Raw genomic sequence first — 26,618 nt, 5'->3', positions numbered from 1 at the left:
AAGCTAGTAAGGATATCCTGCCTCTGGAGTTATCGACGAGCGAAGTACTCCTCTCGGTAGTTACAGTCCCCCGAACCCTCAATCTCTACCTTGCGGGTGTATGTTGAGAGATCCCCACACCAGGGATCACAAGGGAACCTACGGCCGTCGAGGTCAAACATAATTGCACTCCCTTTATGTCACAATAACCGGGTTTTGTCAGTTTTTCTCATTGTCGTTAAAAACTGAATGGCGACTCCTATATTACTAGTCAATTGGGTGTATACTCACAGGAAATCCAATTACACTTGATTGAACAAAAAGAATCGTCACACCCACGAGGGACGAGGTCACGCATTAGCCTCGTGATTTTTCGACCCCCTCACACAGCTCACCCTTCAAAAGAGTAAAAAGGGAGTAATCGGATTATGATTGTTGAAATCCATATCCCTTCAGTGTCGTAGATAACTTCTCAAACCAACACCTAGGTATTTGTTTCAGCCCATACAAATACTTTCTCATTCTGCATACTTTGTCGACATTGTTATTTTGAAACCCTGGAGGGATTTTCATATAAATTTCCTCTTCTAAGTCTCCATGAATAACGCATTATGAACATCCATCGGTGCACTTCCCAAATTTTAACTGCTGCAACTGCAAGAAAAGTACGTACCATTGCCATTTTCCCACTGAAGTGAATGTCACGTAGTAGTCTACGCCTTCTTCTTGATGGTTCCTAAACATAACAACCTTACCTTAAATCTAAGCAAGTTTCCATCTTCATCACGCTTCTCCATATACAGATATTTTCTCCCAAGATCTTTCTTTCCTACAGGCAGAGTCTCCAATGTCCAGGTTCCTTGTTCCTCAAGAGCATCAATTTCGGCTGCCATAGCTTTTCGCCAACTCATGTTGCATAGCTTGCTTGAATGTTTTTGGAGCATTTTCCTTATGCAAGGCTGCAATAAAATTCCTTTATTTCGACGAAAAACGTTCACAATTAACAAAATATGTGATAGGATATGGAGTACCTGAGGAGGATGTTTTTGCGGATGAGTTGTAGGAAGTACTATATTTTTTCCGTATCGTATGAATAACACAATCTCGCAATTTCGTCGATGGAAACTTTTTTCGCTTGCCTTTTCCTGAATTCCCCTCATTATTCTCCCTTTGCATCCCCACACTGGTACTTGTTGGCTGTTGTGGAGCATCTTGATGTTGTCTAAGACACTGGCAGTATGTGTGCTGTGTGGTGCGCACAGACTGTTGTAGCGCCTCGGTTGTCGCCTCGCCCATCGCCTCATCAGACGCCTCACCCAGCGCATCCTCCAGCGCCTCGCCTAAAGCATGTGCCTAATGCCTAAGCCTCCCACTCGTCATCAGCAGATGAAATGTTGAGTAAGATGCATTCCCTTTCCAATGGAATCAAGAGATGATATCATCTATCAATAGAACTTTTTATTTTTTTTCTTATGGATTAAAAGTGTATTTAGTATTACGAACTTTGAGGGGTGGTTTGGTTTGACATTTTGGAATGGGTTGGAATGGAGTTAGAATCAATTCCATCTATTTTATCGTTTGGTTGGGCTTTTTAAAAATGGAGTATCATATAAATGGGGTTCTATCTCCCCCCAATACCCCTATAATTACGGGTGTTAATGATCCGAGCCGGACCGAGCCTTTATAGCCTCGGCTCGAGCTTGAAACTCGTGAGAACAGGATGGGCTCGAGCTCGAAGCTCGTCGAGCCTAAGAAATTGGGATCGAGCTTAAGCTCGAATTATAAAAACCGAACTCGGTTCGGCTTAAAGCTCGATAGGCTCGTTGAGGCTCGATCGATAGGCTCGCTCGAGGGTGATCATCAAATGTTTAATTAAGAAACATATTTATTAAAATTTTCATGTTTTATATGTTAAAAATAAATATTTATTAAAATTAATTTATGCACAAACTTATTTTATACAAAATACATATATTAAAAAGAACTCGAGCTTGTTCTTGAGCCGAGCCGAGCCATTGATAGCCCAGGCTTGGATCGTTAAGTTCTCGAGCCTGCTCGAGTCGAGCTTTGACCGAGCTTTGTCGAGCTGAGCATCAAATAGTTTTCGAGCAGGCTCGGCTCAATAACACCCCTACATGTAATCTCATACCTACCTTTTATCATAGGATTCAAAATCCATTCCATGAAAGGTACTAAAGGTAACTCAATTTCTTTACTAATTCTTACTCGATTTACACCAAAATCTCCATTCAAACTACAACTCCACTAATTTCATCTCAATTTTTATTCTATTCTTTCCTGTTTTTTAAACTCCCTCAGATTTTTGTCCTTTTAGTATTAGTATTGATCATCCACTTTCACTCAACTTTTGGGTTGAAATTTTCGCAGTTTTGATTTTTTTTTGATTTGGGGATTTTGATTGAATCTTTATAAATATATATGGGTTTTTTTTTATTTGTAACAAATTAATTTTTATGATCAAAGGGAAAATTCAAATTGGTAAATTCGGGGATTAGTTTATTAATTTGATGTTCGAATAGAATTGATTTCAAACATCGGTCCTCTGATTGATTAATATCTTTTGTACTCGGCTGTGCAAATATTTTATGAACCAAACAACATGAATGGGAGATAGAATCTATTCCTATATCAAACCAAACAGTTTTAGATTGATATGTGAAATGCAATCCATACCTCCTTGTGTTGGTTATATTGATTAATCAGCAGAGAGCATCAAGAAAGCAGTCCCATCTTTACAAAGTCAGACTTACTCACACTGGATTCTACCCCTTGTAATTGATTATGTTACATGTTTCCAGCTAGGCTTCAAACAACATGAATGTTAGTGCTGCATGATTGGCTGCTAGTTTATTCCTGTTTTCCAATTGGTTATGACAATAATGCATTGTCCTAGTATATATAGAGTAGATGCTTTTGTTTTCTAGTTAATTAAGATAGATTTTTAACTTGTACTTAAAGAAAAATTCTCTCAATATATTCCTTCTCTGTGCAGTTCTGTTTACACTGCTGAGAACCAAATTGTTCTTCACATTTATGTTTGATGTTTGATCGAAGTTTTCAACATGGTACCAGAGAAGTTATTAAAGATTCTGGTTGAGCTCCTTTTACTGATTCTGTTCCTACAATCTTATCTAAATTCTGAATACTTTGATTTTGAGGTTTGTTCATCCTCATCCGATTTCTGCAGAAATTCTTTCAGTTGCTTCTGCTAAATCTGTTGATACAATCAGTTCTAACTACTGAATACTTCGTTTTTTAGGTCTGCTCATCCTCATCTGTATATATGTACATATATGTGAAGGAAATAATGCCTTTGGTCCAAGTATGCATTCAATGATAAGTCTAATAAATGCGATTCAATATTAATTAATTATACAAGTTAATAATTGAGTGAGATCAAGTGAACTGTATGCCTAGCTAGAGGCCGCTTCAGTTCAAGGAGAATTAATAATATTAATCCACAGCTTACTCTTGACTGAACCCGTAGGGTCACACAAATAGTACGTAACGGATCAAGTATTTAAGTGAATTAAATACTCCATTTAGGGATATTCGGAATCGACGGATCTCGGTTCCAGTGGGAGCTGAAATCGTCAAAAGGCAAATGTAAGGCGGATCCGAACGTGCTGTGGACTATCTGTGGAGGGACTACACTTTGAGTCCTAAAGTTTTTCTTGTTCGGTTCGGGGGCAGCTAGGGAGGGCACGCTACAAATGTATGCATCATAAATTATGCTAATTGTTATGTGGCAATTAATTTGGATTCCTGGCTTTATGGTTTTTCCGCATGAAATATATGTTTTATATTTTTCATAACCTAACAATATGTACATATATATGTATATATATGTACATAATGGTCGGAATCGTATAATGTTATAGTGAATTTCGCATGTAAACGACGTTTTAAAATTTTGACCAAAATCAAAGATTTGATGCCGAACCCAGAATTCCAAAATTCGAAGCCTAACTATGACCTTTCGGAGGTTTTAGTTTTTCGAACACAAAATTTGTAATTTTTAAGATGTTAAATTAAATATTTGCGATTCTTGTTTGTAAATCTTGAATCTATGATTGACCTACTGTATATGTTTAACAATTTTAAGGCCTAAGCTTGTTAATTATACAACCTAATTTGTAATTGTAATTAATTTGTTGAAATTCGAATAATTTAGAATTTGATTTGATTTTCATAATTAATTAGCAATTTAATTAGGAATCCATGATTAAAAACCACCATAAAATTATTTAAATTTGAAAATTTGAAAATTTTATGACCTAGATTTAAATCCATGAAAATAATCTTGATCGGAAATTAATTTGAATAATAAATTTTCGAATTTTCGGCCTAAATTTAAGAAATTCATATGATTTATTAATTTGTCTTTAAATTTAAATTATAAAGTTTTGATTTTTATAAAATCTGCTCACGAATCTTGCACGCACAAAGCAATGGACGCTGAGTGTTACCCTTAAGGGGTGTTGTATAGTGCGGGCATGCGACGACGAGCAAGGGAGCTTGTCCCCCATGCGGTACGAATGCAGCGAGCAAGCGCGTGGCTCGAGAGCACAGGGCAGCAGCCCTGCCTTGCGTCAAGTGTTGCGACGAGTGGGCGGATGGGGGGAAGGCAAGGCACCAAGCAAGCAGTTGCGCGCGCGCGGGCATCGAGCGATGCTCCGCAGCAGCGAGCGCTGCCCTGCCTAGCGATTGCTGCCTCGCCACAGCGAGCGAGCTGTTGCTGCGCGTAGGCGTGGCTCGGCTTGCTGCGTCTACGCGTGGCTGCTCGTGCCTTGCTATGCGATCAGTTGAGTGGGGCGTTGCTGCTACGTGGACTCGACGGGGCATGGGCGCAGGCCCATGGCCTCGTCTTGACCCGATTGGTTCGTTTTAATTTAATTTTTATTTTCGGTTTGAAAAAAGATTTTATTTAAATTTAAAATTCGTAATTAAATTTTTTTCTCGGAATTTAATTTTGAATAATTTATTTATTATAAAAAAAAATTATACTAAATATTTTACTAAAATTAAAACCTTGATTAAATTTAAAATAATTAATTTAATTCAACGAAAATAAATTAAAGGATTTAAATAATAAATTTATATGAGCTTTAAATTTTAATTAAATTTGTATGTTTCCGGTTGGACTAGGAAATACAATTTTATGTTTAAAATTAGTAAAGCATGTAAATTTCTTGGTTTTAGTGGGAGCGTTTTAGTCATAAACTCTTGATTAGGTCTACATTCCTTTAAGTTTAAAACAACTCGATTAGAATTAATAAGGATTGAATAATTTGTAGATTATTGGAAGCCTTGATTAATTGCTGCAAATATTTATGTGATGCATCATATGTTCTACTAACCAGCTATGTGGGCCATTCATTGATAAATGAATGGGTGAATGGTATATTGTAAATGTACTGTTTTGCAGGTTATGGAAAGTGACTAGTATGACACAAATAGGATAGAAAATATGGTCTGCGTACCATTAATTTGAATGTAAAATTGGTCTAATGCGCCAAAGTTTTTAATTTAAACATGGTCTGCGTACCATCAAATAATTGTAATTAGTTTCAATTATAGCATATCCTATTTGAAGAAAATGGTGCCTCCCATGGTGAAATTCAAGACCGAGTTTCCAATCCATTTTCAAGACGGAGTTTGAAATTGAAGTTTCAAGATGAAGTCGGGCCACACTAGATCACATTTATATCTTATGCATGCTTTAAGTTATTTATTGCTTTAAATATGTCTTATTTATGCATGAGATTGTGGCTTGATTATGTTGCATGATTAAGGATTTTAGTTCACTTAAAATCTAACCAACATAGTAAGAGCCTTAAGTTCCAAACTTTTAAAAAAATTGAGTTAAAAGGTACCATGCCAAAATAACACTTACTTGGATAACCTTTACATCAATCTTAGTAATAGTTTTCCGCCATAGAGAGGTGTTACTTATTGATCCTAAAGAGGTAAGGTACACAAATAATTGTGAGTACAAGTTAATTTTGGTGAAACTCAGCGATATAAGTAAGGAGTCATTTTATGTCGTGGCAAATGAGATAGGTTTACCTAATAAGTTCTTAGACTTACCTATCAACCAAGAGTAGTTTCTAGACTATTAGCAAAGGCTTTGTTTACCAAAATATTTTAGAATTGAGTCTAAATACATAATGTGCTTAATTCTTCAATGATTTAAGGATCTTGGAATCATTTTATTCACACCTGCCGGAACACATAACTTGAATGGTTATTTATTTATTTATTCTTTTTCAATTGTAGTTTTACTATGGTAAACAACAATCAAAACATCATCATGGTGTAGGTTCGATGATGAGAACACAATTCTCCACTTGGCAACGCATCTCCTATAAAATAACGAATCTCAATCACCCTTTTCATTTCAGCCAAAACTGCTATTTATGGAAACCTGCTAAAGATAGTAACTGCCGTAAGAGGTAGTTGTTAAAAGTGGCAAAGTCATAAAAGATAGAAACCTGTCAGAATTAGGTGTTGCACTCCAACATAAATCCTAAAAGAGATAGAATTTGTAAAAGGAATTCTATTCCTGGTATAATTCGAAAGTAAGAGTTACGTATTAATTAAAATCCTAACGAACCTAGAGTTCGTAACGGGCCCAGACGCATTCCGTCATAAAGTTAAGACGCACTAAAAGACTCGGATAAGTCTCAAAAGCTCTGCGTTCTAAGAGTCCTAATCTGAAAAAGAACTCGGCCCAGATCCCATTTTCAACGCCTGGATCTGGGCGCCGAAATCTTCGGCGCCCGGCCTGGGCGCTGAAAATGCCTGGGGCTGTGTCGTCTCCGAATTCTTTTTGGATTCGTATTCTAAAAATCTATCTTTCCACAAAATCATTCCCTATAAATACAGCCTCAAAACCGACGTGAAGAGGACACACAATTCCTTAACCTGAGTATTGACTCTAGCCTTAAGCTTAGCCTCACGCTGCGAAATTGATTCGGCGTTCTGTCGCAATCGACCAAAAAGTCGAACAGAACGCATCCTACCCCTTGTAGCTGACGAATTAAGCCTAAATACTGGAACATTGCTTGGAAACCCGAGATTCGTTAAATAAAAGGAGAAATAGCAAAGACAAGTGGTTAGTTTTCTGAGAACCGTAACGCACCTCTAAAGGGTGCGTTGTAATGTGTCCCTGATATGATTTGTTTCTGCCTGAGAAACTGTGAATGTAATAACTCGGGAATTAACTTAACCGATGACGTATTTGACCGCGATTTCCTTATATCCGACCATCTGAGTTTCCGTTTTTAGATAGTCCTCGAATGTATCCGAGGAATCTTCGTATTAAAATGAGATAAGTTGTTGTTAAGTGAGAAGAGTTAGAGAGAGAGAGACTGATTTGCTTTTTTAGGTAATGATTAGATAGATCTTTTTAATGATTACAGCAGAGTATTTATATGATTACACGGGGGTAATTATGTAATTATGTCTACTTCTGACGAACAATTGTCCTTCTTGGCTCCCAAGACTCAAGGGCATTTTCATCTTTTTATGCCTGAGTTGGGTTGACCATGTATATGGGCCCAAACAATTAGCCCCACGCTCGACGTAAGAGATGGCGTCATTGGCATGTCGTATGTTGAGCGGAGTCCAGCATCGGTCATTATTTGTTGTCATTCTTTAGTTTATCTATGTACGGGTCGACGGACCTTGTATTGTATTGTCGAGGAGTGTCATCGGTTTATGCTGGTGCCCGTTCGTGGAGGTTTTATCTCATGCTCTTATTCGGTCGAGGAGCCTTTCGAATCTGGCCGAGGACTAACTTCGAGTGGGCTTCAGAGCTACGTTGTCAAGGGAGGTCCCGGGGGGCTTCGCGGCTACATTGTCGAGTGAGGTCCGCTTCCAGCCATGTCGTCGAGGAAGGTCCCAGGTGGGCTCCGCGGCTATGCTGTTGAGGGAGATCCTCGGCCCACACGATAAAGCTCGGGCGGACTTCGCGGGCGCTTTGTCGAGGAAGTTCCTTGGTCCGCGCAACGAGTCTGGTCGAGGGCCTTCCCTTGAATGTTTATTTGGTTGAGGAGTGGACAGACCCGGTCGAGGAACATCCCTTATGTGGATGGACCTCTCGTAGTGTCGTCGAAGACCATCGACCCATATGATAGCACCGCCCGCTTCGTCGAAGAAGGTTCTTGGTCCGCGCGATAGAGCTTGGTCGAGGATCTTCTTCCCTTGAGTGTTCTCTTGGTCGAGGAACGACCCTTTTGCGGGTGGGTCTCACTCTGAAGGAAATAATGCCCTTGGTCCAAGTATGCATTCTATGTTAAGTCTAATAAATGCGGTTCAGTATTAATTAAGAAGTTAATAATTCAGTGAGATCAAGTGAGCTGAATGCCTAGCTAGAGGCCGCTTCAGTTCAAGTGGAATTAATGATATTAATCCACAGCTTACTCTTGACTGAACCCGTAGGGTCACACAAATAGTACGTAAACGGATCAAGTATTTAATGGCATTAAATACTCCATCTATGAATATTCGGAACCGACGGATCTTGGTTTCAGTGGGAGCTAAGATCGTCACAGGCAAGAAATGAATACTCCGGAAACGATGATATTGCCGGAAACGGAAATATGGATCGTATCGGAAATATGAATATTATCCAAGTCGTAGATGTTGCCGGAAACGGAAACATGGTACGTATCGGAAAATATTATTGGAAATGGAAATATTACCAGAATCGGAAATATTGCCGGAAACGGAAATATTGTCAGAATCGGAAATATTGCCGGAATCGGAAAATAATTCCGGAAACGGAAATATTAAATATTTGTTCGAAACGGAAATTAATTCCGGAATCGGAAATATTAAATATTGTTCGTATCGGAAATAGATTCCGGAAATGGAAATTTAATCGGAAGCGTATCGTACGAATTAGCATCGGACGAGGCCTGCCGGACGAAGGCCCAGCACGAAGCCAGGCCGTCGCCCAGCAAGCACGCACGCCACAAGCCCAGCGCGCGCCAAGGCCACGGATGCGTGGGCCTTGCTGCGTGGGCTGCAGCTCGCACGCATGGGCAGTCCTTGTGGCTGCCGTGTGTGTGTGAGTTTGTGCTCATGCGTGATTCCTGAATCTGCAAGAGTCAGTGTATGATTAAATGTCTATTCCTAATTGGATAAATTAATTAAATAGAATTCATGTAGGATTCTAATTCCAATTAATTCGCATCCTACTAGGATTACGATTCCTTTTCCATAACTCTATAAATAAAGGCCTAGGGGTCATAATTTATATACAAGTTTCAAAGTATTCAAAAGTGAGTTTTTTGAGAGAAAATTAAAACACATCTTGCTCATAAAAGTGCCGAATTTTCTAGTACCTTAAGGGCGATTCTAGTTGGTCAATCTTAAGGCGGATCCGGACGTGCTGTGGACTATCTACGGAGGGACGACATTTGGAGTCCTAAAAGACTTGTTCTTGTTCGGTTCGGGCGCAGCTAGGGAGGGCACGCAACAAAGAGTATGCATCTAATTATGCTATATGATTATGTGTAAATAATATGATTCCTGGGTTAATGGTTGTTTCCGCATGATTTATGTAAATGTCATATGTATCATAACCTAACAGTGGTATCAGAGCCCCTTATTATTTTCATAATCTAAATTGCATGAACATGGTTAAATATTACAAATTTGCAAGAATTAAAAGGGGTGATTAATTTTCGTAATTGTTAATTAATTGCAAATTGCGTTTATTTAATTATATGTACGCAGTTTTTCGGCAGTTTCTTCATTACTCATCCGAATTGAGTGATTTTTGTGTCAATTCCGCATGTAAAAGGCATTCGTAAATTTAAGATGTTAAATTAAATATTTGCGATTCCTGTTGATAAATCTTGAATTTTTGATTGACCTACTGCATATGTTTAACAAGTTTGAATGCCTAGTCTTGTTAATTATGCAATCTAATTTGTAATTATGATTAATTTGTTGAAAATTAGAATAATTTAGAATTAATTTGATTTTCATAATTAATTGTAATTTAATTAGAAACCTATGATTAAAAACCACCATAAAAATTGTAAATTTACGATAAATTTTAAATTTTTATGACCTAGACTTGAATCCATAACAATCGGAAATCAATTGGATAATAAATTTTCGATTTTTTCGCCCTAAAATTATGAAATTAATAATATTTATTAATTTGTCATTAATTTTAGATATAAATTTTAAATTTTCTTGCGATTCGTTCAAATAACTTGCACGCACGAAGCAATGGACGCTTCGTGTTACCCTTAAGGGGTGTTGTATAATGCGGGCATGCGACGACGAGCAAGGGAGCTCGTCGCCCGTGCGGCACGAATGCAATGAGCAAGGGCGTAGTGCACGAGCACAAGGCAGCAGCCCTGCCTCGTGTCGTGTGCCACGAGCAATGAACGAATGGGCATGGGCGAAGGGCGAGCCAAGGCAGTCGCGTGTGGGCAGCAAGCGAGCTGCGCCACAACGCGCGCTGCCTCGCACAAGTGCGCGCAGCCTCGCGCGCAGCGAGCGCAAGCTCGCGTGCCACGAGCGCTGCGCCTAGCACTGCTCGCGCGCGCAGCGCGCGATGTCGCTCGCCCAGCGAGCGATGTCGCGCACCAGCGAGAGATGGCTCGCGCCAGCGAGCGATGGCTCGCGCGCGCAGCGCGCGATGTCGCTCGCCCAGCGAGCGATGTCGCGCCCCAGCGAGCGATGGCTCGCGCGCACAGCGAGCGAGCCAGCGCGCCCAGCGAGCGATCTCGCGCGCGCACTGCGAGCGATAGCTCGCGTGCGATGGGGCGCTGTGCGGAGGCTTGCGATGAGACAGCAGCAGCTATGCGACGAGCGCATGGGCTGCGCGCACATGGCCAGCAATGGCTATGTGCGTGCGGCCCATGGGCATGCAACGCGTAGGGTGTTTGCGTTACGATTAGATCGTTTTGAATGTTTAATTTGAAAATTTCAGTTCACGTAATTTTAATTTATTTTAAAATTAATAATTTGAATTAATTTCTTGGATTTTAATTTTGAATATTATAATTATAATAAATGGAATTTATTCTAATTATTTTACTAAAATTAAAATCATGAATTAATTTAAATGCGACTGAAATTAAATTAAATTTTTTGGATTCAATTATAAATTTATATGAGCTTTAAATTTTAATTAAATTTGTATGTTTCCGGTTAGACTAGAAATACAATTTTATGTTTAAAATTAGTAAAGCATATGAATTTATTGGTTTGAGTGGGAGCGCTTTTTAGTCATAAACTCTTGATTAGGTCTACAAATCCTTAAGGTTAAAACAACTTGATTAGAATTAATAAGGACTGAATAATTGGTAGATTATTGGTGCCCTTGATTAATTGCTGCAAATGTTTACGTGATGCATAATGTGTTTTACTAACCAGCTATGTGGGCCATTCATGATAATGAATGGGTGAATGGTATATATTGTATATGTACTGTTTTGCAGGTTATGAAGTGACTAGTATGGCCCAAATAGGATAGAAAATATGGTCTGCGTACCATTAATTTGAATGTAATTGGTCTAAAGTACCAAAGTTATTTTTCAATTCAAATATGGTCTGCGTACCATCAAATAGTTGTAATTAGTTATAGCTTATCCTATTTGAAGAAAATGGTGCCTCCCACGGAGATTTTCAAGACGGACTTTGAAGTCAAAGCTTCAAGATGAAGTCGGGCCATACTAGATCACAAATATCTTATGCATGTTTTAAGTTATTTATTGTTTTAAATATGTCTTAAAATGCATGAGATCATAAGCTTGATTATGTTGCATGATTAAGGATTTTAGTTCACTTAAAATCTAACCAACATAGTAAGAGCCTTAAGTTCCAAACTTAAAAATTGAGTTAAAAGGTGCCATGCCAAAATATACACTTGCTTGGATATCCTTTACATCAATCTAGTAATAGTTTTCGCTCAGCGAGGTGTTACTTATTGGTCCTAAAGGGGCAAGGTACACAAATAATTGTGAGTACATGTTAGTTTTGGTGAAACTCAACGATATAAGTAAGGAGTCCTTTTATGTCGTGGCAAATTCGATAGGTTTACCTAATAAGTTCTTAGACGTACCTATCAACCAAGAATAGTTTCTAGACTATTAGCAAAAGGCTTTTGCTTACCTAAGATGTTCTAGGATTAAGTCGACAAACTGTGCTTAGTTCTTCAATGATTTTAGGATCTTGGAATCATTTTATTCACACCTGCCGGAACACATAACTTGAATAAAATGCTTAATAAACATTGAATTATGCATGTATGCTAGAATTTAAGTTTATTAAGAGAAACTGTGAATGGTTATTTATTTGTTTATTCTTTTCAATTGTAGTTTTTAATATGGCAAACAACAATTCATTCAACATTCGATCAATTCTCGAAAAGGAGAAGTTGAACGGGAAAAACTTCCTTGACTGGCAAAGGAACTTGCAAATAGTTCTTATGCAGGAAGAAAAGGAGTATGTCCTAGATGAGGCGATGCCCGAAGCTCCTGGCGACGGGGTCACTCAGGCTGCCCTCAATCGTTGGATTGATGCCAACAAGGATGTGAAATGTCTAATGCTCGCCACCATGAGTGCGGATCTGCAGAAAACGTTCATCAACTCAGATGCTTTCACAATCATCAGTGAGTTGAAGAACATGTTCCAAGATCTGGCTCGAGTCGAAAGATTCGAGACTCATAGGCAAATTCTTGAGACCAAGCTTAAGAAAGGCGAGCCCGTAAGTCCACATGTTCTCAAAATGATTGGACTCATTGAGAATATGAGTCGGCTGGATCAGCAATTTTCTCAGGAAATGGCTATAGACACCATCCTCCATTCTCTTCATAGCGGGTATGATCAGTTCAAACTGAACTACAGTATGAATAGTCTGGACAAAACGCTCACTGAGCTTCACGGTATGCTGAAGACCGCTGAAAAGACGCTCAAAAGTGATAAGCAGGATGTGCTTATGGTGCGTGGGGGCAAGTTCAAGAAATCTGGAAAGAAGAGGAATGCTAAGAAAGGTGGCAACAAGGCCAGCCCAACTAAGCAAACTGGCGCCAAATCTGCAAAGAGGAAGGTCAGTCAACCCACTTCTGAATCCGAATGCTTCTACTGCAAGAAGAAGGGGCATTGGAAGAGAGATTGCTTGAAGCTAAAGGAAGATCAGAAGAACGGAACAGTCGTTCCATCTTCAGGTATTTTCGTTATAGACTGTATACTTGCTAATTCAACTTCTTGGGTATTAGATACAGGTTGTGGCTCACACTTATGTTCCAATCCACAGGGACTAAGAAGAAGTAGAAAGTTAAGCAAGGGTGAAGTCGACCTACGAGTGGGAAATGGAGCACGGATTGCTGCATTAGCTGTAGGAACTTACTATTTGTCGTTGCCCTCCGGGCTAGTTTTGGAACTGGAAGAATGTTTCCATGTTCCAAGTCTTACTAAAAACATCATTTCAGTTTCTTGCTTAGATGCTAAGGGATTTTCCTTTATAATAAAAGACAATAGTTGTTCGTTTTATTTTAAAGAGATGTTTTATGGATCTGCTAGATTAGTCAATGGACTTTATTTATTAGATCACGACAAACAAGTATATAACATAAATACCAAAAAGGCCAAAAAGGATGATTCAGATCTCACCTATCTGTGGCATTGTCGATTAGGCCATATAAACTTGAAACGCTTAGAAAGACTTCAAAGGGAAGGAATTCTAGAACCATTTGACTTAGAGGATTATGGTAAATGCGAATCATGTTTACTTGGCAAAATGACAAAGCAACCTTTCTCTAAAGTCGGAGAAAGAGCAAATGAACTATTGGGTTTAATCCATACAGATGTATGTGGACCAATGAGTACAAATGCTAGAGGTGGTTTCAGCTACTTTATCACTTTCACTGATGACTTCAGTAGGTATGGTTATGTCTACCTAATGAAGCATAAGTCTGAATCCTTTGACAAATTCAAGGAATTTCAGAGTGAAGTAGAGAATCAATTAGGCAAGAAGATCAAGGCACTGCGGTCTGATAGAGGCGGTGAATATCTGAGCTATGAATTTGATGACCATCTGAAAGAATGTGGAATTCTATCAGAATTGACTCCTCCTGGAACACCACAATGGAACGGTGTGTCGAACGGAGGAACAGAACCTTGCTAGACATGGTCAGGTCAATGATGGGTCAGGCCGAACTTCCATTAGAATTTTGGGGACATGCACTAAATACAGCTGCACTCACTATAAATAGAGCTCCGTCTAAAGCTGTCGAAAAGACTCCATACGAATTATGGTTTGGAAAGCCTCCAAATGTGTCTTTTCTTAAGATTTGGGGATGTGAAGTATACGTCAAACGATTAATTTCAGACAAACTTCATCCAAAATCTGACAAATGTATCCTTGTGGGCTATCCAAAGGAAACAAAGGGGTATTACTTCTACAATACATCTGAGAACAAAGTGTTTGTTGCTCGAGATGGTGTCTTTTTGGAGAAGGATCACATTTCCAAAATGACAAGTGGGAGAAAAGTAGACCTCGAAGAAATTCGAGTCGAACAACAAACTCTAGAGAATGCTCAAGATGACATTCAGGAAGAAACTCAGAGATCTTTAGAAAAATCTGGTGAGAATCATGGTCAATCTAGAAATGTTACCCCGCGTAGATCGCAAAGATATAGATCTCAACCGGAGAGGTACTTAGGTATTTTGACGAACGAGAGCTATGACGTTCTATTACTTGAAAGTGATGAACCTGCGACTTACAAGCAAGCTATGACGAGCCCTAGCTCCAAGCAATGGCAAGAAGCCATGCAATCTGAATTAGACTCCATGTCTGAAAACCAAGTATGGGATTTGGTCGATTTGCCAGATGGCTACCAAGCCATTGGAAGCAAATGGGTTTTCAAACTGAAAAAGGACAAGGATGGGAAACTTGAAGTTTTCAAAGCTAGATTGGTTGCAAAAGGTTACAGGCAAGTCCACGGTGTGGATTACGATGAAACCTTTTCACCAGTTGCAATGCTAAAGTCTATTCGAATAATGTTAGCAATCGCTGCATATTACGATTACGAAATATGGCAGATGGATGTCAAAACTGCTTTCTTAAACGGCGTTTTAACAGAAACTGTGTTTATGACACAGCCTGAAGGTTTTGAGGATCCAAAGAATGCTAAAAAGGTATGCAAGCTAAAGAAATCAATCTACGGATTGAAGCAGGCATCCAGGAGCTGGAATATACGTTTTGATGAAGCAGTCAGTGACTTTGGTTTCATCAAGAACGCGGACGAATCTTGTGTATACAAGAAGGTCAGTGGGAGCAAAATTGCTTTCCTAGTATTATATGTCGACGACATATTGCTTATCGGAAATAACATTCCTATGTTGAACTCTGTCAAGATTTGGCTTGGGAAATGTTTTTCGATGAAGGATCTAGGAGAAGCACAGTACATATTGGGCATCAAGATTTACAGAGATAGATCTAAAAAGATGATTGGACTTAGTCAAAGCACTTATATCAATAAGGTGCTTGATAGGTTCAAGATGGCGGACTCCAAGCGAGGCTACCTACCCATGTCTCATGGAATGACTCTAAGCAAGACTCAGTGCCCAAAAACACTTGATGAGCGTAGACGAATGAGTGGGATTCCATATGCATCATTGATTGGTTCAATAATGTATGCTATGATATGTACACGCCCGGATGTTGCGTACGCACTCAGTGCTACGAGCAGATACCAGTTAGACCCAGGAGAGGCGCATTGGACTGCTGCCAAGAACATTCTGAAGTACCTGAAAAGGCACAAAGATGACTTCCTGGTCTATGGTGGAGATGATGAATTAATTGTTAAAGGCTATACGGACGCAAGTTTCCAAACCGACAAAGATGATTTCAGATCACAGTCTGGGTTTGTCTTCTGCCTCAACGGAGGAGCAGTAAGCTGGAAAAGTGCTAAGCAAAGCACCATTGCGGATTCTACAACTGAAGCGGAGTACATTGCTGCACATGAAGCAGCAAAGGAAGCTATATGGCTAAGGAAGTTCATAGGAGAACTTGGTGTAGTCCCCTCCATTAAAGGACCAATAGCCCTGTATTGTGATAATAACGGAGCTATTGCACAGGCAAAAGAGCCTAGACACCACCAGAGAGTCAAGCATGTACTTCGTAGATTTCACCTTCTACGAGAGTTCGTTGAAAGAAAAGAAGTCGAGATAAGCAAAATTGGAACTGATGACAACATATCAGATCCATTAACTAAACCTCTGCCGCAAGCGAAGCACAACTCGCACACTGCAGCTATGGGAATCAAGCATATTGGAGAATGGCTTTGATGTCTCTGTTTAATGTTTTAAAGTTTTAGAGTTTAAATCTTTGTAAAACATTATTGGTTAATCATTCACAATAAATGAAAGAAATTCATTTTTCCATTTAATTTGTGGTTTATTAAATGATGAGTCCCTTCAACTTGACGATATATTCAAGATAGACTGTCAGGACCAGTCCTGTGACTAAGAAATGTCTATCAAGTGAACTTGAATGTCAAAGGTTGAAAATGGTCCCTAATTGGAGTTTTCTATAAAATTGGACGCATAGAAAACGTTAGACGATTAGAGTGCAAGATGACTAGTAGTTCTGTTTCTTGAACTATGTGGACATGGCAATGTCATAATCATTTTGCATAGATACTTACTTTGGGAAGACTAGTATCGGACAAGACCTATGAAACTTTACTGTAAGAGATGAAAGTCTGTCATAAGTAAATTTCATTAAATTATTAGACACTAAATCCTCAATACCTGAGTGATTTGAGATTACTTGTTTGAGAACTGGTTGCTTTGACGTTGACCAACCGTCGCACCGTAAAAGGAGGCTATAAAGGCAACGCTCAGGTAATCACCTATCAAACGAAGTCTAATCTCAAGATCGCAAGATTGGGATTGTCCTCCCATAAATCGGGATGAGATGCTTAAAAGTTGTACAAGGCCACTCGGAGAGCTAGAAACTGTGAAATGCATGGCCGTGCTCGGATGAATCATAGGCTATGATTATCTGTTTATTTGATCAGTTGAACTCTGAAACCGAGGAACACCTCTGGACATAATAAGGATGACAACTCTTACCTTATGTTCAAGAGCAAGCATCGAGCGACAAAGGAATTAGGAAATGCACACTTGTCCCTAAGGACAAGTGGGAGACTGAAGGAAATAATGCCCTTGGTCCAAGTATGCATTCTATGTTAATTCTAATAAATGCGGTTCAGTATTAATTAACAAGTTAATAATTCAGTGAGATCAAGTGAGCTGAATGCCTAGCTAGAGGCCGCTTCAGTTCAAGTGGAATTAATGATATTAATCCACAGCTTACTCTTGACTGAACCCGTAGGGTCACACAAATAGTACGTAAACGGATCAAGTATTTAATGGCATTAAATACTCCATCTATGAATATTCGGAACCGACGGATCTTGGTTTCAGTGGGAGCTAAGATCGTCACAGGCAAGAAATGAATACTCCGGAAACGATGATATTGCCGGAAACGGAAATATGGATCGTATCGGAAATATGAATATTATCCAAGTCGTAGATGTTGCCGGAAACGGAAACATGGTACGTATCGGAAAATATTATTGGAAATGGAAATATTACCAGAATCGGAAATATTGCCGGAAACGGAAATATTGTCAGAATCGGAAATATTGCCGGAATCGGAAAATAATTCCGGAAACGGAAATATTAAATATTTGTTCGAAACAGAAATTAATTCCGGAATCGGAAATATTAAATATTGTTCGTATCGGAAATAGATTCCGGAAATGGAAATTTAATCGGAAGCGTATCGTACGAATTAGCATCGGACGAGGCCTGCCGGACGAAGGCCCAGCACGAAGCCAGGCCGTCGCCCAGCAAGCACGCACGCCACAAGCCCAGCGCGCGCCAAGGCCACGGATGCGTGGGCCTTGCTGCGTGGGCTGCAGCTCGCACGCATGGGCAGTCCTTGTGGCTGCCGTGTGTGTGTGAGTTTGTGCTCATGCGTGATTCCTGAATCTGCAAGAGTCAGTGTATGATTAAATGTCTATTCCTAATTGGATAAATTAATTAAATAGAATTCATGTAGGATTCTAATTCCAATTAATTCGCATCCTACTAGGATTACGATTCCTTTTCCATAACTCTATAAATAAAGGCCTAGGGGTCATAATTTATATACAAGTTTCAAAGTATTCAAAAGTGAGTTTTTTGAGAGAAAATTAAAACACATCTTGCTCATAAAAGTGCCGAATTTTCTAGTACCTTAAGGGCGATTCTAGTTGGTCAATCTTAAGGCGGATCCGGACGTGCTGTGGACTATCTACGGAGGGACGACATTTGGAGTCCTAAAAGACTTGTTCTTGTTCGGTTCGGGCGCAGCTAGGGAGGGCACGCAACAAAGAGTATGCATCTAATTATGCTATATGATTATGTGTAAATAATATGATTCCTGGGTTAATGGTTGTTTCCGCATGATTTATGTAAATGTCATATGTATCATAACCTAACACACTCCTGTGTGGTCGAGGACCTTCTTGAGTTCTCGTTGTGACGTTTTAGTCGAGGACCTCATTGCATTTATCTCTCCTTGCTCGGCTCGCACATTGTTGTGGATCTTCCTCTTATTTGAGCGAGGTGACTTGGTCGAGGGGCCTCTAATGCCGTCGGAAGTTTAATAGGGTTCGGCCGAGGAACAACTCCCTTTAATTTTCGCGCTTTGGGTCCCTTGGAGTTATAATATGGGCCCAACGCCATGTGAGGTCGAGGATAGCCCCGGGCCAAGGAACTTCTCTATGTGTTTGCTTGATATCATTTGGTCGAGGAACATGCTTTTTATGCTAGTGGGATATCATTCGGTCGAGGGACTTCCCTTGTTGAATATGCGGTCGAGGGGTTTGATGACACCGCCTCCTAATGACGGGGTTCCTCCTCGGTCGAGGGGTTCTTTGTCCTTGGCTGGAGCAATTTTTCGGTCGAAGGGTATTTGGTGTCAGGTGTTTGATGTCATCACATCGTTGAACACTTGAACCCTTTTTCTCGGTTATTGTGGGCCGACGCATCCTTTTTTGATGATCTGGGTGAGATATTCTGGATTAGTCGAGGGGTTAATAAGCCCCAAGAGCGGGATCCGAGGTGTAGTGTAGTCCGACCTCAATAAGAGGATGGTGCCTTTGGATGAAGGTCTTTAAGATACTTTGTGCGATATGCTCAAGTACGCCTTGAAAGAAGGTCTTTAGGCACTTAATTTGATTATAAGTGTTTCTCTTTATTTTTGTTAAACTTTGGGGCTCCGAGGAGGGCTAATGAGCCTTATGAATATCTGAAGATAGGCCCGCAGAGGAAGTGGTGAGCTAGTACGGACGAGCGACGCACGATCGGACCCCATGCGGTCGAGTCATGCGCTGCTTTTGAGTTGAAGGAGGTATTGGGCCTCTTTGTGGGCTTTTAGTTTTCCCAGCCGCCGCCCCCCTTCTTGTTCTTTGACCTAGCCCTTGGGGTTTCAATCTATAAAAAAGGGGGGGCATTCTCTTGTTACCATTCACTTCTCCACTAATCTCAAAGAGAGTCACACAATTTCAGTCGCGCCGGGGGTGGTCTGTATAGAGAGTGCTATTTGGAGGAGTCGGGTCATCGACACCGTACAACCCGATAGCTCGGCGTTCAGCTGTCGACGCCTTTCCTTGATAGCCGGTCGACGCACCGTCTGACAGCCGGTTCGGTTTCTCTTTGACGTGCCGGCCGATAATCTGCTTGTATACCCCGGAGTTTGTTGAGTATTATTTCGTGGAGTGACCGTCCGTCGGCGGTCCATTAAATTCGGTCTGGTGGATACGATTATTTGTCGTCCCATTCCCACTTCGTCGTTGGGTTCGGTTTGAGTACTTTTTGTTGGAGTAGCTTTCGTCGACATCCCTTTTGCGTGCTCGACGGCCTTCTATCTTTTCGGTGACGGGTTTTTCGCTGGAATACTCTTCGTCGTCGACACATTTAATCGGTCGTGGTCCTTTTGGTACTTTCGTCAATGGAGGCACGCTTCAAGAGGTATGCCGTCGTGTTTCCATCTAAGTGTAGCTTTAATTTCTTGTAAATAAGGGTCTTTTCTCGGGCCGAGTACCATTGTAACATGAATAAGGGTATTCGGTCCGAGTCAATCACCCCACCTACCTCCCCCGAGAAATTTGACTTGTCTCGGGAAATAAGAGTGGAGGGGGTTGTAGTAGTCAATGTTGTATCGTCATGCTTAGATCCCTCGGCGATACCCGACGCCATATCCCTTCCCACTTCGTCAGATGAGTCGATTTCAGCGGGGGAGGAGGAACATTGTCCTTATCCGTGGGAGGTTTCAATTGCCTTTCCACCTGTACATAATAGTTACTTAGATATTTATTTGAACAGTGGTTCCGTCCGAATAATGTCCGAGGGAGAGGACCAGACGTCTTCTAGTTTCGATGATTATCCTGCGCCTGATCCCGCCGGGGGTCCGGCTAATTTTTATCTCAAGCCTTCGTGGAGGAAAACCTTGAAAGGACATGTCGATCACCTGAATAAAAAGTATTCGCTCAAGGGTGAGTATATCTTGTATAGGCCGGGGGTGTTACACACTATCTTGACTCCGTCTCCGGGTTGTACGGCCGTATACAAGTCGGGTCTTCAGCTGGGTCTTCGATTCCCCTTACATCCCTTTATTGTTGAATTGCTTAGTGCCTATAACTTGTCTATTTGCCAGTTGATGCCCAACTCATGGGCTTCTATAAATTCGGTGTTGGCCATTTGTGATCTTTTGAGGGTTCGATGTACTTTGACGTTGTGGCGGTCGGTGATGAAGTTGGTGGAAGTATCGGCTTATGAGCATGGTCCCGGTTGGTGGTCATTCCAATGCCGAGGTGGTTATAAGGTCGTTGACACCGTTCCTTCAAATCATAGGGGTTTCCGTCACGAGTTTGTTTTTGTGTATTATGGTGGAGAGTGGGGCATCCCGTTGGTTCCGGGGTCCGAGGGTCCGAACTTTTCCCTCAATAGGAAAGTGCCGATGATGTCGATAGATGAGGCGATAGTTGCTATATATCTCCAGAAAGTGGAGAAGCGGGTAAAGGGTCAGCGGTTCCTGGTTGCCCCATTCTGGTTGCCGAGTTCACGGGAGTTGAGTGACGAGCACTTCTTGTCATCATTTGGTTTGAGTCCGGCTTATCCTAAGGGTAGGCGCCGAGGGATCTTTACTTCGCTTTCCTAACTTTCCCTTCTCCCTTGTGAATTTTGTTGATTGCTTGTTGGTTTGCAGATATTGCCCGGTTGAAGTTGGACGAGGAAATGGCGGGGAGGATTAGTGCTAGTGCTCTTCTTGCCGCACAGATAAGGAAGGACCTGGCCGCTGGATCGATGAAGGTTCCTGAACCTCCGAAGGTATGTTGGGTTTTATTTTCCGATGAATAAGCATCATTCTTCGCTTTCGTGCTAATTTTTCCCTGGACAGGATCCCAAAAAGCTGAAGAGGAAAAGGGCGCCTACTGATCTGGTTCCGACGGTCGCTCTGACCGAACATGCGCCGAAGAAGGTTTCTCGCGCTGTGTCGACGACTGCTGCTTCGGGGTCCAAAGGAACAAAAGCTGCCAAGAGAGTGGTTCCTACCCCTCTTAGGGTTTGTTCTGACGAGGAGGAGGGACATCATGCCCCTGTATCCGAGGATGGTCGTGAACAGTCTACTGAGTATCTCGCCGAGGAGGCTCCTCTGGCTCGGGGGTCATTGATGTGTCTTTCGACCGATGATGGGAGTTCGAAGCCTTTTGCAGAGCTTCCTGCCAATCTGAAGAATCGGCGTATGAGCAGGGCGATGGGTGAGTTGTTTACTCCTGCCGACGATGCTCACTTGTCCTCCCTTGGGAAGTCTGAGATCGATGCCCTCCATGAGAGTTGGGCCGAGGTGAGTCATTCGATATAGTTCCTTCTTTCTCTTGCTTGAATTTTATGATTTTCTTCCCTTCTAACTAGACATTGTTTCTCAGTTTTCCATCAGGATGACGGCTTACATCCGCCGATGCTACAGTGGGGATTCAGATGAGGTAGAGAGGTTGAGGGATGAGATCGGGAAACTTCAGGAGAAAGAGAAGATGCATCTCTCGGAGGTGAGTGAGCTGAAGAAGAAGCTTCATTGGACTGAGTCTGAGTTGGATCGTGCTAAGAGATGCATTAAGAATGACGAGGGGGAGCTCCAACGGGCCAAGGTTGATCTTGCCAAAGCCAAGGAAGATTCGACGATTCTCACGAGCCAGCGTGATTCCGTTAACCGGGCGCTGAAGGATGTGAAAGCTGAGTTAGAGGCCGTCAAGGGTCGGCTTAAGACTTTCGATGCTAGGATTGGTGAGCTTTTGAGTTCGCAGAACCGTCTGAAGGAGAGGATCATCGAAGAGTGGAAGAATTCCGAGGAGGGTGAGGCTCATAATGTTGAGATAGGCCTTGAGGCGACTTCTGTTGTTACTTCCGACACATTGCGTCGAGTTCAGCTTGCTTTGGCTGAGTTTGCGCCCAATGTAGGTTGGGATGAGATACAAGGAAAGTATGATTCTATCTTGGCCAAGGAGCGAGAGGATCTCAGAGCTCAGCTGGTTACTCAGGACAAGGTCGATGGAGGCGAGGGCGATTCGTCTGATTCTGATTCTGCTAGTACTTCGGGTTCTGATTCGAGCAGCAGTGGTGATGACGACGCTGGTAGCCATGTTGATGTCGTCGACCCTTAGGCGGATGGTTGTTATTTTCTTGTGTTGCTTTTGTTGCTTTCTTTTCGCGCCTAGTATGATGTAATCTTTGAAGTAGAGGAACATTGATATTGAACTGTATTTGATCCTTCGTAGAGGAACTTTGTTAAGAAACTAAATCTAAGAACTTTTCGAGATTTTGGCTCAAAATTTTCTTTCGTTTCATTCAACATAGCCTTACACTTTATTTATTACAATGATGAAATTACTTATCATTTGGCGTCAATGCCCCTACCATGCCCCTATTACATCATTGAAACTTAAATACATACCAGACACTTTAGATGTAGAATTTCTTAAGGTTGTCGGCATTCCATGGTCGAGGAAGTTGCTTGCCTTTGGTGTCGACGAGGTTGTAGGTGCCAGGTTCCGTTCGGCTTCTTTACCACCCTGCTATCACCCCAACATATCCCTCGGTGTGATCACTATGGACATCTGATCCCTTGTTATCTTCCTTCTTGTCAGAGGAGGAGCCCTTCAAAAATTTGTTCAACTTTCCCTCGTCGGCCAGTCTGTCCAAGGCCCTTTTCAATTCTCGACAGTCCTTGGTAGTGTGTCCGCACTCTTTGTGAAACTCACACCAGAGGCTCTTGTCTCTTTTGGACGCGGGGGTCCTGATCGGGGTCGGACTTGGCAACAATGACTTTTCCTTGATGTCAAGGTATATCTCCCTCCTGTTACTGTTGTACCGAGGGTCATTTCCGTTATCAGTCTCTTTGGGTCTCTTTTCTTTTTCCCGTCCAACAACCTCTTTTTTCCTCTTAAGGTCAGTTTCGACCGACGGATTGCAGATTTCCGCGGACTGAATGTACCTTTGTGCCCGGACCATTGCTTGGGGCAGGGTTGATATTTGCTCGTCGGCCAAGACCCAACGAAATCGGCTTCCTGCCTTTAGCCCGGTCATGAGTGCGGTGAAGGCAACGGAATCTTGCAAGTTCGGTATGTTCAGGGACTCGTCATTGAATCTCTTAATGTATTCCTTGAGACTTTCGTTGGGTTGTTGTCGGACGGACATGAGATGCATACTGGTCTTCTTGTATACTTGTCCGGCAATGAACTGTGACTTAAATAGAGCTTCGAGCACTGAGAATCTTGTGATGACACCAGCCGATAGCCCAGAGAACCATGAGAGGGCCATCCCTTTGAGAGTGGCCGGGAAAAACCTGCACCATGCCGCTTCATCTCCTGTTTGGACAGTCATTCGGGCCTTGTAGGCATCCATATGGTCGTTCGGGTCAGAGGTGCCATCATATGGGTCGATGGAAGGCACCTTGACTTTGTTCGGGGTCGGTGCTTCAATGATCTGTCTGCTAAAAGGACTTAGGAAGCTGAGGTTGCCGAGCTGCACCTCGTCTCGAGGGGGAGTTGGCTCTCGTCTCCCAGTCCGAGGAGGTTCTCTCTCTGTTCGGGTGTGTCTATCAGCCCCTCTTCCAGATGTGATTGAGTTTTCTTCTTGATCTCGTTCTCGAGAGGATCCGTGCCGAGATCTTGGAGTTTCCACTGGGGTGAGGGAATGTCGAGGGTGATCAAGGGATCTTCTCGAACTCTCATGTTGAGAGCGAGCAGAAATCCCCTCGGCATCTCCCTGTCTCCCCTCGATTCTTCGAGAGTTGATGATTTCGCGGGCGTCGAGCTCACCTCTACTGAGTCTTCGCTGGACGATCACATTTCGAGCATCGCTTCGGCCATGCCTCTGGGGTGGCGGGGGGAGGCTTCTCGAAGTCCGATGTTCCCCTGGGTGTCGAGGAAGGTTCAGTAGTGGTTCATGGTCTCTTTCGGACCGAGGAGGGCCTCTCGTAGAGAGTGTGCTATTGGGGGTCGGGGGCGTGACCTTGTCTCCCGTTGGGCTAAGACCTCCTCCGATGACCCTGGTTGCCCCCTAGGTCGAGATGGGCCTTCATTACCATCCCGGAGGTTCAACACGGCGGCCCTGAGGCTGCGCTCTAAAGTGTCGTTGAACTGTTCAGCCAGTCTCCTTAAGTCTTCCTGTGTGACGGGCAAAGGTCCCTCGACTTCTCCGTGAGGTTGCGGGTCACTAGCATGGATCGACTCGAGCACGTGATCGTGTCGAGAGGACAGCGTTGGACCATGACGCGACCGATCGTCCACATGTCTGGGGGCCGAGGACCTTCCTTGAGAGGGTGACTGGGTAGGTGAGGTATGTCGAATGGGTGACGGTCGTCGAGCACGTCTAGTGTTCACCATGGCTTTTTGTTAAGCGTTCCCCACAGACGGCGCCAAACTGTTTCTGCCGGAGAAACTGTGAATGTAATAACTCGGGAATTAACTTAACCGATGACGTATTTGACCGCGATTTCCTTATATCCGACCACCTGAGTTTCCGTTTTTAGATAGTCCTCGAATGTATCCGAGGAATCTTCGTATTAAAATGAGATAAGTTGTTGTTAAGTGAGAAGAGTTAGAGAGAGAGAGACTGATTTTCTTTTTTAGGTAATGATTAGATAGATCTTTTTAATGATTACAGCAGAGTATTTATATGATTACACGGGGGTAATTATGTAATTATGTCTACTTCTGACGAACAATTGTCCTTCTTGGCTCCCAAGACTCAAGGGCATTTTCATCTTTTTATGCCTGAGTTGGGTTGACCATGTATATGGGCCCAAACATGATTTAATCGCTTTCATCACCCTTTTATAAAATTGTTAAACTATTAATTTGATTGATCTATCACGCCTAATAAGATAATACCTTGGACAATTGAATTATCATGCTAGGTACCTTAAATCAATCTAAATAAGATAAACACGATCGATTTAGTGTTATGTTTTGTATATTTCTAAAATCAATTCAGAATAGTTTAATAGTTTAACGCATGTCCCTTCAATTATTTATGCTGAGCTAGTAAGGACAACCTGCCTCTGGAGTTATCAATGAGCACTCCTCTCGGTAGTTACAGTCCCCCGAACTCTCAATCTTTGCCCTGCGGGTGTACGTTGAGCGATCCCCACACCAGGGATCACAAGGGAACCTATGGTCGTCGTGGTCGAACATAATTCCACTCCCTTTATGTCACGATAACCGGGTTTTGTCAGTTTTTTTAATTGTCGTTAAAAACTGAATGGCGACTTCTATATTACTAGTCGATTGGGTGTAAACTCACAAGAAATCCAATTACACTTGATCTGACAACGTCACGCCCACGAGGGACGAGGTCACGCATTAGCCTCGTGCTTTTTCGACCCCCTCACAATGGCGACTCCACTGGGGACCGTTAATGAAATACTCGTGCTCGTAGGTAATCAAAATAGTCGAAGGGTGAAACGATCGTACTCCACGTTTATTTCCTTATCAAGTTGGGACGACCTGAAAATCAGTATATTAATGTGAAAGGACAGAACCGCATAACGAATCTTGGCTCCCCTGGTGTGTTTCATCTCGGGAGTTGGGACTAAGGATACCTATCGCCACTCGGGGGGTGCATAGGCTTCGAATGTTGTCCACTCGGCACTTTCTCTAGTAGTACACCTGTCCTAAACCCAATCGCTCGTCCACTAGGTCCCTCTCATTGGTGCATGCCCCCTTGGCTTACATCGTGATTGGCCTGTTGGGACGAAATTCGTCTGTTGAATGCACTACCTCGACCAGGGCATGTATTGGATCTACGATAGAAGCGGTACCAAGCCGGCGCAAATATTACCCATAGAAGCCTATCATAAAGTACGTGACATATTATTTTTTGCTTCATGTTGAAATGCTAGTTATGTGTAGCGAATTATGTGATTGTATTGTGATTGTGTGTGACAAATAATACCGGAAAACCAACGACCCTAAAAATTGCCCAAACATTCATAAACACCAATTGGCCAAAGATTTATATTAAAATAC

General features: G+C 42.0%; 1 protein-coding gene across 1 annotated transcript; it reads left to right on the top strand.

The window, feature by feature from the left end:
• The first annotated feature begins 18,535 nt into the window (after positions 1-18,535).
• LOC130459963 (uncharacterized) lies at positions 18,536-22,903 on the top strand. Its single transcript, XM_056827604.1, has 4 exons — positions 18,536-21,215; positions 21,299-21,420; positions 21,491-21,937; positions 22,020-22,903. The coding sequence occupies exons 1-4, from the start codon at positions 20,144-20,146 to the stop codon at positions 22,749-22,751; spliced, it is 2,373 nt and encodes a 790-aa protein (XP_056683582.1). The 5' UTR covers positions 18,536-20,143; the 3' UTR covers positions 22,752-22,903.
• Positions 22,904-26,618: the final 3,715 nt, after the last annotated feature.

Source organism: Spinacia oleracea, chromosome 4, assembly GCF_020520425.1.
Source record: "Spinacia oleracea cultivar Varoflay chromosome 4, BTI_SOV_V1, whole genome shotgun sequence".
In the NCBI taxonomy this organism is placed as follows: Eukaryota; Viridiplantae; Streptophyta; class Magnoliopsida; order Caryophyllales; family Amaranthaceae; genus Spinacia; species Spinacia oleracea.
This window is presented reverse-complemented; position numbering and strand designations above follow the sequence as displayed.

Bases quoted from the DNA above. Each gene is read 5' to 3' on its own strand.
- LOC130459963 (XM_056827604.1), top strand. From the start codon at position 20,144: ATGAATAAGGGTATTCGGTCCGAGTCAATCACCCCACCTACCTCCCCC. The intron at 21,216-21,298 runs GTAGGCGCCGAG...GTTGGTTTGCAG, and splicing joins GAGTCCGGCTTATCCTAAGG to ATATTGCCCGGTTGAAGTTG. The intron at 21,938-22,019 runs GTGAGTCATTCG...ATTGTTTCTCAG, and splicing joins TCCATGAGAGTTGGGCCGAG to TTTTCCATCAGGATGACGGC.